Source organism: Python bivittatus, unplaced genomic scaffold, assembly GCF_059951505.1.
Source record: "Python bivittatus isolate LINGU-HERP-01145 unplaced genomic scaffold, Pbiv_v1 ctg000580_np1212, whole genome shotgun sequence".
Lineage (NCBI taxonomy): Eukaryota > Metazoa > Chordata > Lepidosauria > Squamata > Pythonidae > Python > Python bivittatus.
In genome coordinates this window covers 10512773-10526103 of record NW_028277087.1, presented here as the reverse complement: position 1 = coordinate 10526103, position 13331 = coordinate 10512773, and the positions used below count along the sequence as shown (strand labels likewise).

The 13331-nt window shown below is 37.8% G+C and overlaps 1 protein-coding gene across 2 annotated transcripts in view; it reads right to left on the bottom strand.

Moving 5' to 3' along the window:
* Positions 1-10371, bottom strand: part of INSR (insulin receptor) — an 83563-nt gene extending 73192 nt beyond the window's left edge. For both annotated transcript variants that reach the window (XR_015797648.1, XM_088149570.1), the window contains exon 1: positions 9894-10371. Coding sequence is in view for 1 of the 2 variants with exons in the window: in XM_088149570.1 (XP_088005696.1) it covers positions 9894-9984 (91 nt within the window). In the remaining variant the exon portion in view is untranslated. The remainder of the gene's footprint in view (positions 1-9893) is intronic.
* Between the last annotated feature and the right edge of the window lie 2960 nt (positions 10372-13331).

Here is a 13331-nt window from a genome sequence, read left to right as displayed (position 1 = left end):
TTTGCTGCCCTCATCTTCCAGAAAGCTTTTCTTAAGCAAGAAGCTGGTAAAGAATCAGGACTTCAGAACAGCCAAAGTTTCAGCTGCAGGAATTGTAACTAATCAGGGAGAGATTTTGTTAGCATATATTCTACTAGCTGAACCAAATGCAGTATCTGGTTAGATAAAAGGAGTGTGTTTTCTTCAAGGATTTGTTCATCAAGACAGTTCTGCTCAGCTTTCAGGGTTAATAAATAAGTTTAATGTTCTACTTTCCTTTTTAAATTTGTTAAGGCAACTAGTAGAAGGCCATAAACAAGTCTGACCCTGGATCAGGAAGCATGAAACTAAAAAAAATCATGATTTCCAAGTAAGTGATGACTGCTAACCAAGAAATCCTTATGAGAACAGACAATTCTGTTATCAATTCTGTTGATAAGCTCTTCAACTTGAGGTTATACTTTGATGTAAAGTGTGGCAGGCTACCATCCTTTTCATTCTTCTTTCTTTGGGTCTCTCCATACACATACCCAAAAAGTCATGATCTGCTTGATCCTCTTTCAGGTATCATGTCCAACTCAGCATAATTCATTTTATGTGCTTACAGAAGGATAACTGAAAGCTAAATTAGACAGAAGAGGGTGTTTGAGTAAATGCTGTATGACAAGCTTACCTTTACCAAACCACCCTGTTCTATTAAGTGCTGCTGAGTCCACAGTATCTTATACTGTATATTTGTACTAGAATCCTGAAAACTTAACTCTAAATGTCATCACATGATGGGATATAGCAGATCTAAACTGGTCGTGGTTTTTGTCTTTACAATGTTTTAATTTACATGACTTTTTACCTATCACTATATCTTTTTAGATTATGTTGTAATTGTTTTAACGTGTTATTCTTTTTTGACATACATAGACTTTGCTTTGTATAGTCCCCTTATACATCTTAGAAATGCATACATGATCAATTAATAATAGACAGTACTCAACAAGTGGATCAATGGTCTAAAATGCCTTTACACTGCATATAGAGCTACAAAATTAAATTAGTCCCATGATAAAGAAACTAAAAAAAAAAAAAAAGACTGTGGGACTTTTTCCAAACATTCTAAGAAAATCTAAAGCCTCAAAGAGGAACAACTATTTCCTTGCAAAGTTACCCTATCTTCTTCAGAAAAGGTCCTCTAATTTGAAAGAGACTTCCTCACATTCTCTTCATTGCCTGTAACTAATACTAATGTGAATACTGTTAGTATTTTTAACCCAACTTTTTAAAATGAAATGAAGATATTTCTAGAATTTCACTTGGCAACGCAGATTCTTTTACTGTACTCACACTCCCTGATATATCCCTGCACTTGCTTGTTTAAAAAAAATAAGCAAATCAGCAAATAAAATTATTTGGATAGGGTGCTTTATATCAAACCATTCTACTGCACCTGCTATTCTGCAGAGTAAGAGTTCAAAATGAGATTAATTTAAACCTCCCATCTGAATAAAAAGATACATGAAAATCACTATAACATACGCACTGCTTGATAAATTAATTTATTATTGAATTTATACCCAATCTTTCTATTTGTGTAAACTTTGAGGGAGGCACACAGACCAATTTCATACATCTTCCAGATTTACAAAAACATAAAAGAGCAAAAATTTAATACAAAAATTGATGGAGCCAAAGGCCGTAAAGCCTGGCTTCCTGTCCTACTGCAAGGAACAAGATATCCACATAAAAAATCCCAACCATTCCCAAATGCCAACCCAATTCAAACAGCAGGCACAACAATATGCTTGCAAAGCAGCTCTGGTTGACTTGTCTATAATGCAAAGCTCAGCTCACTTTCTAAAGCTTGGGTAAAACCTATATACCGTATTTTTCCAACTATAAGACGATACTTTTTTCTAAAATCCTTACACTAAAAATTGAAGGGCGTCTTATTCAAGGAAGTCAGCCAAGGAGAGAACCACGCGGTTACAAAACTGCCCATACTTTGTGCCTGCAAACAGGCTTCCTCCTATTGCTAGCCTCCAATCACGAATGAAATAGCTTGAGTCTGCAAACAGACTTCCTCCAATCACGAGCCTTATGTAACTGATGTCAGCTGATGCTGAACAAACCAATTGGAGGAAGTCTGTTTGCAGAGACAAGCTATCGGCAGTTTCACTTGGAATTTAATGTAATCAGTTATGCAAAAGAGCATGGAAATAGAGCTGCAGAGAGACAGTTTGGACCTCCTCCCACTGAGTGTATCAGGTAAATGTTAACTAATTACTAAATAAAAATGTGTTCTGCACTATCTTTAAAATATTGATTTCTTAATTTGGGGTTGGAAAAGTGGGGGTTGTCTTGTACATGAGGACGTCTTACTGACGGAAAAATACGGTAATTACTTCATATGCTTGTCTCTGTGCTGTACAGAAACGTTGAACTATAAGAGCCAACTGAAGCAGCGGCTTTCAGGGGGAGTAATGGTGGACTGAGGATGGTTCTGTTTTTGTGGAGCCGACAGCCACACCAGTTAAGAGGAGGCGACGAAAGGTTTGGCTCTTCGGAACCATCTCCAGATCAAGGGGATGTCTGGATCACAAGCACTCCTTACAGAGGCTCGCTGTGAAGAGATCACAAATTTGTGATCCCCAGCGGGTTGAACGCTCCGGGAGTCGTGGGAATCATTGAGCCCAAGCCGCAGTGCACAGCCTTCAAAAGGACACTAGATTTACTTTCACTTCCTCTTTTAATTACTATTGGAAACTATTTATTACTGCTTTATCTGGAAATTAAAAACCTTCTGAAAGGCAAGTTGCTGCACGCCAGGAGAATTTCCTTCTATCCTGGAAGAAGATTTAAGTCTTAAGATTAAAAATAAAAATTTTAACTTTTAGAAAACAGCGAATGTGAGCCAAGAATATTGACTGTGGACAGTTAAGGGGCCTGATGAATCTGAAAGAATAGTTTTTATGGTTTTGAATTTTATAAAAATACAGCTGATGATTTTCGAATTAACTGTAAGAAACTTTATGTGGAAAGTTTCCATTCTGAAAATAAACAAAAGACAAGACTGGGCTTTGAAGGTTAACTAGAGGGAACCAGAGAGCAATTAAACGAAAAGACACTTGTTAACATAATAGAGGAATATTGTCTTATTACAGAAAAATTTAAATTTGTTTGGGAACAATGTGTTCAGGGCCTATTCTTAAAACTGGATCTAACGGAGGTAACGGAAGAAGAAAAGATTCCACTGGATAAAACAGAAGCTGATAATGATTTGAATAGCGGTTTTAAAATGGACTTTAAAAATTGTCAGTCTATAAGAGAGATATTGTGATGGACTGGAATGGTGGGAGGGGAGTAAAGAATGTGCTCTCATCTCCAGAGGAGCGAGGAAGAGATAAGTGGAGGAGGTTGGCACCTCCCTGAGAAATACCATCGGTATGAACTGGCTGAGCCTGGGAACTGGGCTGCAGTCTGGGAAGATTCCTGTAAATGGGTTGTAGCTAATAAACCTTGCTGGATAATTTCTGTATGGTCTCCTGGATTTCCTTGGGCTAGGCCCGACAGATATGGAAGATACGGAAAAAGATGCTGTGGATGTGAAAATGGATTTAAAAAAGCTTGACTACAAAGAAGTTGTAATGGACATACAAACTTTCCTGATTGATGTTTTAATAATTAAAGGGAATATACAGATCATAAATCAGAAGAGTGACTTTGAGAGTTATCTTACTTTGGATCCACAGAAGGAAAACACTAAATCTCTAAAGTTGTTTCTGAAAACAGGGAGAAAATGATAAGAAATTATTATCTGGGACCTTATTTGAAGAAGAGACTGAAGACTGAGCCTCTTAAAAAGGAGTTCCAGGTGGGGTTATTTGATCAGGGTTAAATTGTATACATTCTGATTTTGGGTTGTTATTAGAATTTTTTTTTTTTGACCAGGATCGTAAGACAATGATTTACAGATGTAAAAGCTATTTATTTGATTTAATTTAAAATATACATGTTACTATTATTGGTATTCCTTATGCCTATGTAGATAGATCTTTTATGTTTTACTTACTAGAAAACGTTCTAAGTTAAAATGCAAAATAGATTTGTTTAAGCTTAAAATATATAGTTTATTATTACTGGAACTGTTAATGCTTTTGCTGACTAGGATTGATGAATATTTTTCATAATTTGGATATTGTCTAGGGATGAGAAATGAGAAGATGGTTTTTTCCTGTAATATTAGAAAAGGTGTTAAGTTACTGTAAATGCTTATACTTGTTTGGAGGGAGAGGGAAGTCACTTTTTACATGTCTTTCTCTTTCCTCTTTCTTTGTCTCGCTCTTAATATTTTTTTTTTTGGTACATCTTTTTAGTTTTGTATTAGCTTTTATATATTCACATTTGCAATAAAAATATAAAAAAAGAGCCAACTGAAGCAGAATCAGCAGCACAACATCTCTGCAGAAAAGACAACACCAATTATCAGTATTCCAGTCTTAGGTCTGAAACTAACCCAGTTCAAAACCTGCCAATACAACTCAACTAACTATAGAAGCAATAGCCCTTGTCAATTCCCAAAAATGCATGAAATGAAACCAGGAAGGGGGGAGGGGCAGAATTTATTATATAAGCTAATTTGATAGTATACCCTTCAGCTATCAAAGAGTAAAGTCAAAACAGCACTTTGCTGGGGCAATTCTGGAACGCAAGAGTATGTTTACAGTAAATAATCTGGGTAAGAAACCTTAATGACTCATGTGAAGCTTTGGCTTTTTGTATGGAGAGCACAGGAGGACAGAAGAGAAGACCTCAGGCCATGAACAGAAGAAAGCAGTTAATACAGAGAACATAAAGTTGCACTATATCCCAAAGGGTAACTTTTATTTGTATTTAAAATATTCTGGAAGAAAGATATGTATAATTTCACTTGCCAACAAATATTGTCATATTAAGATGCACATCCCTCAGTTGTGCAGGGCAAGTAAAATCAGGACAAGTTTACTGGCAATCCAAAATGCAGATACTTAATTGTTACTTGTTTATTTGGGTTGTATTTAAGAAAGCAAGTTGCCTGCCTGATTTTTTTTACTTTCTTTCTGTAATATCAAATAATCACCTTCTTACTAAACTACACTAACGTTGCAAACAAATACACTAGCCATTAAAACCTTTGGGGAAGCATACTGCCAGACTGTTTTCATTTTTCTCCATTAACATGTTTCAATATCATAATAGTTAAACCCCTCATGTTACTGGATGAAGGGTGAGTCAGCTTAATTTCAAGCCTAGATCCATCAAGACTTTTCTTCATACACAAGGTTTCCAAAGTCTTTTTTAAAAGTAGGAAAACATTTTACTAAATTATATCTAAGTTTCTGTTTAAAGAATCACCTTTATAGTATTACTGTAGAAATTGGGGGAATGCATGGCTGTTGACTAGTTTAGGCTTTGGGTTTTAGAAAGAAACTGTTAATATTTGCTTGGGGAAAAACACCAAATTCCTACATAGAACAGATAAATCAAAATCAGTTAATAAACTGCCATCACAAGCTACAGTACTACTACTATTATTTTCTGCAGGAACTTGTTTGGGTTTCCTTCATATACTTCATTTTGCTTAAATGCAGATAGTTATACTTGCCAATATTTACCCACAAACATATTTTTGTTTATTTAAGGTTAATACTACATTAAAAAGAGGTTACTTTGTACAAGCTAGCAATTGCTATAAAATATATTTTTGTTTTTGTGTATGTGTTCAGAGAGAGATTGACAGAGAACCCTCAAGATGGAACTGTGTATTTTCTTGGCACAACTCGAAAACCCAGAATGCCAACCAGCACTTTGCATAAAAGAATGTTAGCATAACCCCCCTGGCAAAGTGTCATTTTGACTCCTTATTTTATATATAGCCAGCTCTGAATATATAGACAGGGATTGTACAATTATACCTCTGCATGTTCCCAATGCCACATTTGAGAGAAACTGTTTTAGAACCTGATGCAGAAGGCAAATTAAAAACATTGGGAAGGAGAAACTAGGACCCATTTCAAAATATTTGTGGCAAAACATTAAAAGTGGTAGAATCCAAAAAGTCTGGTTAAGCATAGAAATTATTGTAGTTAACCTTAAGTGAAATGTTTCAACAACCAATGTAAAATTTAATCTGTGTGTGTGTGTACACACACACACACACACATTTGGATTTAATATTTTGCTTACACTGGGGACAAAGAAGTTCCCTCACTGAAATACTCCAAAGTGCCAAAAGAATTACAGCCATACCATATCATATTCAAATGCCTGTTGGACCTTGAACTTTCCCCCCATAACTCCCAAGTTTTTTCTTTGAAAACACTTTTCATCTTAAAATAGTAGGCCTCTCCATGCAAAAGGCCATGTTTTAGTTTTTACCCAATGCAATTCACAGCATGCAAAAATTCTCTAAGTTAAATTCACAGAAAAAATGGTCTAAGTCCCTTCTGACATTGGCAAATATATTTCTCATATTAATTGGCTCATTGTTCTAAATACAACACAAATAGGGAAACCAAGGAAGCCAGAAAAGGGATATACCTTTTACCAGTAGGAAAATAAAAGTACCACAACACATATTTCTTACATAAATGGTTTAGGCTTACAGTAGTTAATATTATAAACCCTTCTATTGATTCAGTTCTTGTAAGATAGTAAGCTCCTTATAACTTGCCTATCTAAATCAACACCTCTTTGGATGTTAAGTTGTTGGCCTAAACTATAGATTAGACAGTGAAAGGATGTTCATTAGAAGACCATAAGCAAAAGTGGGAAAATGAGTTATCTCTGCCAAGAACACTGTATTCACCAGAAATTACAGATACAACAAACTCTTACAACACAGAACCAAATAAACAGTATTATGAGTACCAGATTAAAAAGGCAGCTTTCTTCATTTGGGGGGCACAATTTGCTGCCACACTATGACAGGTATAAGCAAATATGTCTTTTCCTTCCTCAGAAGAGAAAATGTACCATCTTTCTAAAAGACAGGAAAGCTAACTGAAACAAAAAAAAACAAAACAGATACAGTCACTTAAAAGAACAAGTTCTCAATGGAAAATAATTTGGGGGTCATGCAAGAGGAAGCTGCCCCTTTCTGATGAAATTTAATTTTAAAAAGTACTTCATGGAAAGACTGTTTATGTACAGAAGCATGACCAAAGAATTGGCAATTTTCCATTAAAATAAGAAAGAAAAGTAGGGATGAAACTAAAATTATAGTATTTTTTAAAATGTTACTGGATATATATGGAATGACAGTTCAAAAAAAAATATTCTGGAGATCTTTGAAGCAATTCTTTCAATACAAATAAAAATCTACTCACACTTTTTTGTTAATTCTGCATTTCTGAATTTCTTGGGTAGAAATATGATTTAACTACAGTCAAGCAGTTTCCTTTCCATAGCTTTATGGAAGTGGCTTTGTAATCCAGTTCAATTCTATTTACTTTTACTAATATGAAAAACACCCTCATATTTACTAACCAGATCCTTGAAATATCTATTGGGAGAATGGGTAAGGAAATGAAGAGTCAATAAAATAGCAAAAGGCTAATACTATTCCCTATTCACAGGCACAGCACACGTACACACATCATAGCAAACACGGCTATTAAAATAAATTAAATTAATAATTCCACTAGTGCAATATACGGAGAACACTACTGAACTCCTAATCCAGTAACTCCACAGAAATGCAATTTGCTATTTTTGAGCCACCTTTATGTCAAATCTGCAAAATGTGGACCTGAGTTTTTGTTTAATATACAATATATCTGCCCAAACACAATTTAACTAGATACAGATGTATCATGAGAGCCAGTTTGGTGTAGTGGTTAAGGCACTAGGCAAGAAACTGGGAGAATGAGTTCTAGTCCCACCTTAGGCACTATACCCAGCTGGGTGATCTCAGGCCAATCATTCTCTCTCAGCCCTAGAAAGGAGGCAATGGTAAACCACTTCTGAAACCCTGCCAAGAAAACTGCAGGGACTTGTCCAGGCAGTCACCAGGAGTCAAAAACTGATTTGAAGACACACACACACAAAAAGATTTATCTTATATTCTTGCTTCTCCCTCCCTGATACCAAAAGCAAAGAGCATAGGAGAAGAAAAGCAAGATGTGATTATGTTACTGCTGTAATCTAATTTAACTCACCAGTGGACAATCAATTATGTTCTTCAGCAGTGGCAAAGCTAAACAGATGCATGCCTCAGCCTGTAGCCAATTTTACCCAGAAAATGAAGATCCTGAGCATAGGGAATGCTCCATTGCCATAAAATGTCATAAATACTAATCTCACCAAGTCACTATTAATATTAACAATAGCATAAAGAGGTAGTTAACATCCCTGAATGAGAAATCTATTGCCATCCCCAAATGAGCTGCTCTGGACTAATATAGAGATTTTAAGTTATTGTTCCATCTAGGCCAGGATATTATTAATTTCTTGAAAAAGTAGCTGTGCTTGAACTAGACACCATTGGAAGGCCCAAATATGAACACCTAAGAAAAACACCTAAGAGTACAAATGTCATTAAATAAGATTAATATTAATAGTACTATGTGAAATACACAATAGTATATGTCATATAGCATATACAATTGGCAAAATATTCAGAATAAAATTTTACATTCACTTTTATTTATTTGGTCTAACTGAGGATTTATTCTTCTGCTTCTGAATTATCTTTTATGTGTTTAAGACCATTGTAAGCATTAAGACCAATGCTTACAATGGTTAACGCTTAATGGCTAGCACCTAAAGCTCTATGGAGGATAAGCAGAATATAAATGTTTTAAAATAAATATATACTTATGCATCCAAGGTGTTATCCAACAAACACTTTTAACGTTCTGCTTATTTTAGCATGGTAAAAGATACACAGGCCAAAAGTAATTCTTCTACAGAAATCAGTCACAATTTTTATTATGTTTTTCTTTGATGATGACAATATACTTTTTTCTATCTTGAAAAAGTTTGGAGAAGATACACACCAAATAATTCTTATTAAAAGATGCTAAAATGTAAAATGTAAGTGTGAATAAATATTAGATATGATTATTAAGCTGGTATCAGGTTAAGAGACTTCTTGAGTTGTTTTAAAATTTCTACAAACAGCATGGAATAGAGGTGCCATAAAGTACAATAAATTAATTGTCAAACAGTCAGAAGATGTTTGCCACCATCAAAACACACAAGCTGAGGATACGGTATCCATATTACTATCACAGTCTACATCTTAGGAAGCAAAAAGAGACTCATACAGGACTCATCCAGCCGCTTTGGCAAGTAATATTAAATTGCCAATACAATTATAAATAATTATCAAAATAATACCAATACAGTAAGACCCTCAGGAGCCTCAGAGGAAATAGTTCTGGGGAAAAAATGGAGTAGAAACCCCAGCATTAAATAGTCTCATTCAATAGGTTTCTCCCCCCCCCCCCGCCACCCTTTGCAACTGTTTGTGCCACTGCAGACAAAACATTGCACTGGAAAACTTTCAAAGCACACTCCTATGAAGAAAACTGTCTACTATAGGCACACACGTGCCTAACGCCTATAGTTTTTACTTAAATCCGACTGTGAGAAAAACTCAAAGGGATCCCTCGGACATCTCCGAGATCACCTCTCCTTGCACCAACAAACAAGTTATTTACCAAGAGACATACCTCTGGCAGCCCTAGGTAAGCATTTCCAAATAACCTCGCCCAAGTAAGTGATACGAAGGCTGCACTACAGCAACACAAACAGCATGACACATAGGCATAATACCGTCTCCTCTCTACCGCTGTTTCTGCTGTTATTTCTATTCAGAATAAGGCTTCAAAAACACCGCCCCAAATCACTATGACCCCTTCTTCTTCCCTGGCACTCACCCTTGGCCAGGCTCCAGGTGCCCATCCCAGCCAGAGCCACGGCCAAGGCCAGAGTCAGGGCCGGCCCCGACCACCACCGCCCGGGACGCATGGCGAGGCGGCGGCGGTGCGCTGCGCTGTCAGGAGTAGTCGAGGCTCCGGGCCCGGCTCTGCGTCAGGCTCTGCAGGGTCGCCGCTCGTGCCGCTGCCGTTCGGCGGGGCCTGCTCATACCCGCCAACGAAGGCAAGAAGGAGCCTGCCTCCTACCCACGCCGACCACCGACTGACAGGAGCGCCGAGCGGCTTTGGCTGGGTCGGTCGGTGGTGAACAAAACACCCCCGCCGCGCCGCCTCCCGCCGCCAGGCGCGCCCAGCCGCGCGGCCTTTCCTCCGCCCTTCTTCCCTCACGGGTCGCAGTGGACAAAAACAACGAAGCCGCCCGCCGTAGCCAAGGCCACCCCCGCTAAACAAGCAGCAGCCGCGGCGGCGGCGGCGGCAACGGAGCGGAGGGCGGAGAAGCGAAGAGCAACGAGGCGCGGCGAAGGGCCTGGCCTGATGGGTCCCGGTCCTCCCCCTCCTCCCCCTCCTCCCGTTCTCAACTACGAGCTGGGCAGCCCTGGAGACGGAAGGGAAAAAGCGGCTCCCGGAGCCCGGACGGGAAGGCAGGCGACGGTGACAGTCTCGCGGGCGAGGAGAACAGCCGCGCGCTCCTCGAGGAGCTTCGGCCCCGGACTGGCTGACGAGGGAGGGGGCTTCATATATATACAGTGCGACTTTTTTTTTCCCTTTTTCTCTTTTGGCTGGACGGGGGGCGGAGGGGCAATCAGTGCACATTAAATGACGTAAGGACTAATTGATACAGGCAGCGCTGCGCCGCCTTTCTTTTTTTATGGCGAGTAGTGGGTGGTTTGGAGGAACTCGAGGGGTTGTTTAGTAACTGGTTAATCACTTCATCGATAACAAATGCGGGCTCTTGCGTTATGAGACGAGCCATTGATTGCTGAAGGGGAGGCAGAGCCGAGGGGGCACCACCCGCGATACAGGGATGGAGCATTAATATGTACCCTTATTGCTGATGGGAAATGAACGGCTGATTAAATAGGTATTCCTATGAATTGCTACTTGACGAATAGCAGGGACTAATGTTAAATAGTAATTCATTATTAGCGTAAGGAGAATAACGAATTTAATCATAGAGAGGCAGGTTAATTAGAGATGTATTTAGAGACCAGTGAACACATTGATAGAGGAGTAATTAATGAGCAGGAGTAGGAATTAAATTGGTAATTACAGATAGGGAATATCAAAGGGTGTTAAAACATATATTAATGGGACGGGGAGGATGGCCAAAAGGGTGGTTAAACCAGAACAGATTAAAACAAATATTAGAGATTATGACTGTAATTAAAAGGGCAAGTGGAAGATTATTTTTAATAAGAATAGCATGATTGATACGAGTTAATTTGCAAGAGAAAGTTACATTTCTGAATTCAAAGAATATAATGGAAGATGCTATCAATTTCTTTGGGGATGTTCATGGTACTAATTGTATGCCCCCTTAGGAAGGAAAGCAACTAGGACAGGTTTTTTTTTTCTTTAGCTTTATCTTTTGTCTGTATTTGAAACTAGCCACCATAGGACTACTACAATCTCTCCATGAATTTAATGCTACATTTTATAAACTCAAAATGGAGTGGTAATAATAGGAAGTTCCTTCCCAAACATGCTGCCAACTTGTCTCTTCAAAACTCTCCTTAACTTTTGCATCAGCAGTTGTCGAGATTAAATTCCCACTATGTTGCTATTATATTTTGTTCACTTTGTCCTAATAATCGGTTTGTTGAGGAACTTTCCTCATGACTAGATGTCCCAGTATTGCTGTTTGGGGATGTCAGTACCCCAATATTTTCTCTCATTTTAGTAAGGATATTCACTAAACTTTGACCTAAAGTTGTTAGAAACTCTCTCACACATTTTCCCATAGTGACATTTTCAACTCGAACTAAGGATTTACAGCTGAAATGTCATGATTTATTCAAAGAAACGCAGTCTGACCATTTTTCTGCTTACAGCATGCCCCTCCAACTCCTCAACCATTTTGACCATATCGATCCACCTCTCTGTGTTCATTTTATGATACAGCTTTGGCTCTTCTTTCCTCTCAATTGACTTCATCTGAATTTCAATCTCCTGAGGGGTTGACAATGGCTTTTAATTTTGCCATTTGAGCTGTGCTTGATCTTTTGATTCCAGCCTTTGAAAAGTCAGCCTGAAAAAAGAATTCTCATTCATGGCTGACACCAAACTTATAGAACTTTCAAATTCATGTTCATAAACTAGAACAGAGAAATAGAAAGCACTTATCTGCGGACAGTAGTGATTCTTTTCATAACTTTTACTAAAAAAAAATTTATGCAGTACTGGAACAAGCCAAAATTTCATTTCTATACAAGCCAAGACTCCTAGACATTTTTTTTGCTATGTCCTGGCCTCTTGATTTTGCTACAGACTGCTATTTAAAGTTCTTCACTTAATACAACAATTTCAGAAGAAATGAAACACTCCAGGCTTCCATCCCTATGCAAGACATTTGCTGTTTCTGTTACCCCAAAATTTTGTTACCCCAAATTGTTCTAGTTTTTTGTTTTCTCCAATTACTGAAGAAATTATAACCCAATTAGTTTCAGAAGTTATTTGGATCTTTTTCCTTCTTTCCCTTGCATACTTCTTCCTCCTCCTTTTCTGGCATTCTTAACTAGACTAGTTAATTGTTCTCTTATGACAGACATTTTCTAGATTCTCTGAAACACACCTGTTTTCATGCTCTTTTAAAATATCCTTCATGTGATGCTTCCATTTGTTCTCATTTTTGTCCAATATATTCTGTTTTATTTTTCTCCTAGATTATTGGGTGAGTTGTCCTTTCTCAGTTCTTGTCTACCTGTCAGCAAAGAATCTCACTGGCCCATTTCAAGCTGGGTTTTGCACAGGTCATACTACTGAGTCAGCACTGGCTCAGGTTGTCAAATGCTTAGTGGTCACTCTGAAAATAAAAGCAGTACTTAACAATTTTATTTATTTATTTATTTATTTATTTATTTATTTATTTATGCAATTTATATGGCAACCCAACTCACTCATGGTGACTCCAGACAGCTCATAGACATTAAAAGCAAAGTTCATTAAAAAAAAGAAAAAAGAAAAATGGGTAAATAAGAGGCAAAGTTGAAAGTAGTCTGGTCCTGGAGTATTTGTTATCCACTTACTTGTTAAGTACCTGGTGAACAAGCACATTCTCACTTGTTTTCCAAAAGCGGACAGCTGGACTCTCTGGAAAGACTTGCATAATTAGGAAGTTGTCACTGAGAAGGTCTTATTGCTGACCTCCACATCGTGATGGGACTATGAGCAGGGCCTCCGTAGCTGATCTCAATGCATACATTGGATGGTATTCAATAC